General features: G+C 25.9%; 1 protein-coding gene across 1 annotated transcript in view; it reads left to right on the forward strand.

Moving 5' to 3' along the window:
- The window catches only part of LOC107444016 (uncharacterized), a 130,450-nt gene extending 126,611 nt beyond the window's left edge, over nt 1-3,839 (forward strand). Inside the window, exon 29 of the mRNA XM_087168226.1 lies at nt 2,641-3,839. Within this exon, the coding sequence (XP_087024352.1) occupies nt 2,641-2,853 (213 nt within the window). The 3' untranslated portion in view covers nt 2,854-3,839. The remainder of the gene's footprint in view (nt 1-2,640) is intronic.
- Nucleotides 3,840-6,000: the final 2,161 nt, after the last annotated feature.

The following is a 6,000-nucleotide window of genomic DNA, read 5'->3' on the forward strand; positions in this document are numbered from 1 at the left end:
AAAAATGCCACTTCCTAAACCAATTTCAAGACAATCTAAATAACTCACTATCTTCCATCAAACAACTTGAAATTCATAGAACAAACAACTACCAATCTTTTATTTCGAAATCCATTGGGGTTTCCCCGCACATTTGTCAGTCGTAACCTTTTACAAAAGAAATAACGCAAAATTCTACAAAAACTAATTCACCATTTTATTATTCTTTTTTTATCCATCGTTCAAAAAAAACCAAAACAACAAAAAATGATCATATCTATAATATCAAGCTTTTAGCTCGCAACATCAGAAAATGCGTGTTATTACATCACGTGACCCTGACAGTGACTATATTTAAAATTTTAATATCGAATAGGAATGAAATTTAATATTTTCGATGAAGTTATTATTAGTACTCCTTTCTGATAACTATATTAATCTTGTGTACTAATTCAATTGATATAAGATTCACGGTAAAAATTTAAATTTAATTCCGGATTTTATAGATTTTAAATATGACTATAATTTATATATTTTATATACAAATATAATTACAATAAATAAACTATATTTCATTTGAAAATATTATCAAATTTAACTCATAAATATTCAATAGAAGCTTTGCTTTTAAAGTAGCAAGTCTAATTAATCACACAAAAAGTACATTTTCCGTAAATTGTAAGAGAAAAAAAGATTTTTTCAAAAAATCCAATTACCTTCTCATTTAAATTAAAAATTAATGAAAAGTTTTTTAAAATATTTTAGCCTGTTTGTACATTTTGCACGTTAAACATTTATTTATTTATTTTCATATAGTCATTTATTTATTTTTTAAAAAAAATCCAATGACACGTTAAAAAAAATATCCTAAAGTTTAAGGCTTTATATGTGTTTAAATGTTCCAGATCCATGTGTATAAGAATCCAGTTTCAGATGTGAAATCAATAACAAAACAACTTTTAAACAAACTTGAAAAACTTATGTAAAACATGATTTCCCACACTTAAAAATATTTACATAAAAACATCCAACAGGATTGATGAGGAGACGCAAGAAAACTGAAACATATGCTTTTTTTAAGTGTTTCAGCCACAAAATGCATTTATGCTGAATCAGACATGGAACTGTGATATTTGTTTGGTATTAAATTTACAATTACAAAACATTAGCACATTTAAGCATCTATTAAGATGGGTTAGAGTCGAAAGTTCCATTACTCGCCATCGTCAATAAAATATTTGATCATTATTATTTCCTTCTTCCTTAAACGACGGTTAGAATCGCAAGTTCTCTTATTCGCGATCAACAATAAACAGTTTTTATTTTCATTAAACATAGGTTGGAATCGTTAATTCTCCTATTCGCCATCGTCAATAAAATATTCGATCAACAATAAATAATTACTTTTTTTCATTAAACATAGGATGGAATCGCAAGTTCTCTTATTCGCCATCGTCAATAAAATATTCGATCAACAATAAACAATTACTTTTTTCATTAAACATAGGTTGGAATCGCAAGTTCTCTTATTCACCATCGTCAATAAAATATTCGATCAACAGTAAACAATTACTTTTTTCATTAAACATAGGATGGAATCGCAAGTTCTCTTATTCGCCATCGTCAATAAAATATTCGATCAACAATAAATAATTACTTTTTTTCATTAAACATAGGATGGAATCGCAAGTTCTCTTATTCGCCATCGTCAATAAAATATTCGATCAACAATAAATAATTACTTTTTTTCATTAAACATAGGATGGAATCGCAAGTTCTCTTATTCGCCATCGTCAATAAAATATTCGATCAACAATAAATAATTACTTTTTTCATTAAACATAGGTTGGAATCGCAAGTTCTCTTATTCGCCATCGTCAATAAAATATTCGATCAACAATAAATAATTACTTTTTTTCATTAAACATAGGATGGAATCGCAAGTTCTCTTATTCGCCATCGTCAATAAAATATTCGATCAACAATAAACAATTACTTTTTTCATTAAACATAGGTTGGAATCGCAAGTTCTCTTATTCGCCATCGTCAATAAAATATTCGATCAACAGTAAACAATTACTTTTTTCATTAAACATAGGATGGAATCGCAAGTTCTCTTATTCGCCATCGTCAATAAAATATTCTACAATTAATAAATAAATTCTTTTTACATTAAGCATAGGTTGGAATCACAAGTTCTCTTATTCTCCATATGTGACATCAATAAACAATATATTTTTTAATTAAATGTAGGTTGGAGTCGCAAGTTCTCTTATTCTCCATCGTCAATATATGTGACATCAATAAACAATATATTTCTTTATTAAATGTAGGTTGGAGTCGCAAGTTCTCTTATTCTCCGTCGTCAATATATGTGACACCAATAAACAATATATTTTTTTATTAAATGTCGTTTGGAACCGAAAGTTCTCTTAATCTCCATCGTCAATATATGTGACATCAATAAACAATATATTTTTTTATTAAATGTAGGTTGGAGTCGCAAGTTCTCTTATTCAACATCGCCAATAAAATATTTGACCATTAATAAACAATTTTTTTCTTTATTACTCGAAGGTTGTAGTCGAAAGTTCCATTACTTTCGCTCGTCATTAAAATATCAGACATCAATAACTAATTACTTTTTTTCATTAAACGTAGGTTGGAGTGGCAAGTTCTCTTCTTCGTCATCGTCTGCTTGATCAAGAGAAACATCCCTGCGACCGTAACTTTGTCGTCCTTTGCATTGAAGCTACAAGTCAAGATGATTTTCGGAAACGTAGGAGACGTACTCTGAGGGGCTTAGATGAAGGAGATGAAATATTATCACCTCACGCTTATGAAAAACTATTGAGAAGATTAGTTAAATCCTAAGTTAACATCTTTTATAGAACAATAAAGTTTTGCTCATCGACAGAAGTATGTCTCGATGTGTGATAAGTTCCATTTAATTAAAATTTTATTCTTACAAATTTATTTCTAATAAAAAATTTAAATTTTAAAATGTTATTATTTTTAAAATTTTGATAGCTGTTAAAATATTTTACTTTAAATTAAGTATGCAAGTCCATCTAAGCAATAGGTTAAATATATCTATGCGATAGGTTAAACCTTAACTTGATATATGCTAAGTTTAATAGACTGGAACTATATGTGTGTGGCATTTTATTGCTGCAAATTGTTTTCTATTAACAAAATTGAGTTAAAAAATTATTTATATTTTTTAAGTTTTTAACATTTTGATGGGAGTTAAAAAAATTATATTTTGTTTCATATTAATAAATCAATATTAATTACATTAATACATCAATGTTGTTTACATTAATATATCGATCTCTTATCAACAAAAATTAATCATGATGTGAGATAAGTTTCAGTTTGGTATATAAAGCGAATTTATTAACATTTTGTTTCTTCAAACTTGTTTCTAATAGCAAAAATGAATTTAAAAATGCTAACTTTTCCAAAATTTTTAACATTTTGATAAATATTTAAAAATTATAACGTTTTTTATATTTTTTTCTGCAAATCATAAAAAATTTACATGCATTTGAATATATTATTTAACTAAAACCATGATATTTTTAATGTAAAATGTTATTTAAGTATGTAAAGTATTTGGTTTTTTATTTTATCTCCTACGGTTACATATCTTGGTTTTGTTTTCTTTTAAATTTCTCTAATGAAAGTTGTTTTGAAATTTCTTTCATTTTTTTTAAATTTGATTTTACTGAAATTAAATTTTTTAGGCATTTTTTTTAGGAAATATCAGAATTTAGTTTGATTAATTAAGACATGACTTTAACAATAAAAAATACAATTCCATTATCCAAAATAATTTTGTTAAATGTAAGAAAAAAGGCATTTTATTAATCTGACAAACTTTACAATTTTGTAAAAAAGTTAGTGAATGAACGAAGGATTCTTATTCGATTCAATTTTTTTACAAACATTTATACCACGATTTTCAATGTTTTTACTTTATAAATTCTTTTTACAAAAACAGAGAATTCTTCTGATAAAAATAAAGAGTATTTAAAAACATTTATAAATTCCATATTGTCTTCTATTATGCTAATTATATTATAAAAAAAAAAGAAAAAAAAATTATTCGAAGCAAACTTGATGCCAATCCTACATCATTTTTTTTGTCATTTATGCTAGACTTTTTTTTTCTTTTTCTTTTTGCAAATTTCAATCGTTGTTTTCTTTTGAATTTCTCACGTAAAGGTTGTTTTTAAATTTCTTTCAATTTTTTTTAAGTTTGTTTTTTACTGAAATAAATTTTTTAAGTATATTTTAAAGAAATATCAGAATTTAGTTTGATCAATTAAAAATATATCAATATAAAAAATGTAGTCAAAACAATAGTCAATATTAAAAAGAAGTTTTGAAATTTTATAAATGTTTGATATTCTGGTTTTTAAGGAGTTTAAAACTTTATGAAGTTTTTAAATTTCTTAAAACCAAATTGTACAGAGGGATTTTTTTAATTTAGTAAAATATTTATCACTTTTTTTAAATTCATCTTTATTTATTTGAAACGTTTTTAATGTCCAATTGATAACATTCATTTGTAATGTTAATATCATTGCCATCTTTTCTACTTTTATATAAATACCTAAATGCCAATTTATTTTTTATTTAATCTAACTCTTTAATTTTAACGTAAAACATAGTGAAAAATTGCAATTGTTAATTATTGTTTCGTGGTTTGATATTGCCAAAAATCTATTTAACATGCCTTTTTTACTAATTTTCAATATTTATTTTTAATATTTTCTTCTAAAGATCTTGCTTCATTTATGCGAAAAGTTTTTAATTACCAATTTGTATCATTCATTTGTAATATGAGGTATTGACGTCATTTCTACTCTTATATAAATGCCTAAATGCCAATTTATTTTTGATTTAATGTAACTTTTTAATTTTAACGTAAAACATAGTGAAAAATAATTAATTAAATATTTTTTGGTTTGATATAGACGAAAAGTATTCAAGATGCTTGTTATTGATTTTTAATACTTATCGCAATAATATAAACTACTGATTTTTAATTAAAAGTAATGGGCAATTAATTATAAGTTGAAGTTTATAAGTTGTTATTAGTTGATGTTTATAATGTTTATAAGTTGATATTTATATATACACTTTTGTAATTCACCGGTTTTTTAAACCACTATTTGTAATTATATTTGCAAGCATCCAACGTTTGTATTATAGATTAGAAGATCATAAAAATTACTAGTAAAAATAAGGAACCAAATCTTCTAAACAATCCTTACATATTTAGATAGTTAACACCAAATACCAAAGTTAGCTTTCCGCAAAATTGTCTTTATGCTTACCGTGGCAATACAAAGCAGAGAGGATTTGTCGTGAAAAAAATGCATGTGTACGTAAGCTACGCTATAGAAGTACTTAGTTTATATCAACAAGTGACAGAAGAATTGGAATCGTTTGATGAATCAAAGAAAGGTCCCCAATTAATTCGATGTAAGCTTGAAGCTAATGAAAAAAATTTAAATGCTTTTAAGCATTACATCTCATACAAAAACGACTTGCACCTTGAGAAGAAGAATACCTTTGAAATCACGCGTTTGGGACTAATCACTCGATTGTGCATGTTGTGCACGCTTGTGTGACATGTTAGCGTTGCAGCTATTTTAGCTTGGTTTATTATCACGCTGAATAAATTTTCTGATCAAATTTTAATTGGATAGCTGCAACTGACGTCACGCTTGTGAGTCGAATCTGATTATCTGCTGTATTGTGGCATAAACAAATGTCACGATTTACCCACGCATGACGTCACTTGCAGGTATCGAATTTGCAAATTTTTGAATGAGGTTCAATACGAAATGCATTTTTCGTACCAAATATTTGATTACATTATCATAATCAAAAAATTAACTCATAGCTTTGTTGGTATTAAACATGTCCCATTCTTAGTGAAATATCTTCAAATTGTAATTGCAATTTTCAATCAGTTCTTTCACCATCTACGTACACTCATTTACT

The sequence above is a fragment of the Parasteatoda tepidariorum genome, chromosome 7 (genome assembly GCF_982258835.1).
Source record: "Parasteatoda tepidariorum strain Cologne lab strain chromosome 7, Ptep-v5.0, whole genome shotgun sequence".
Lineage (NCBI taxonomy): Eukaryota > Metazoa > Arthropoda > Arachnida > Araneae > Theridiidae > Parasteatoda > Parasteatoda tepidariorum.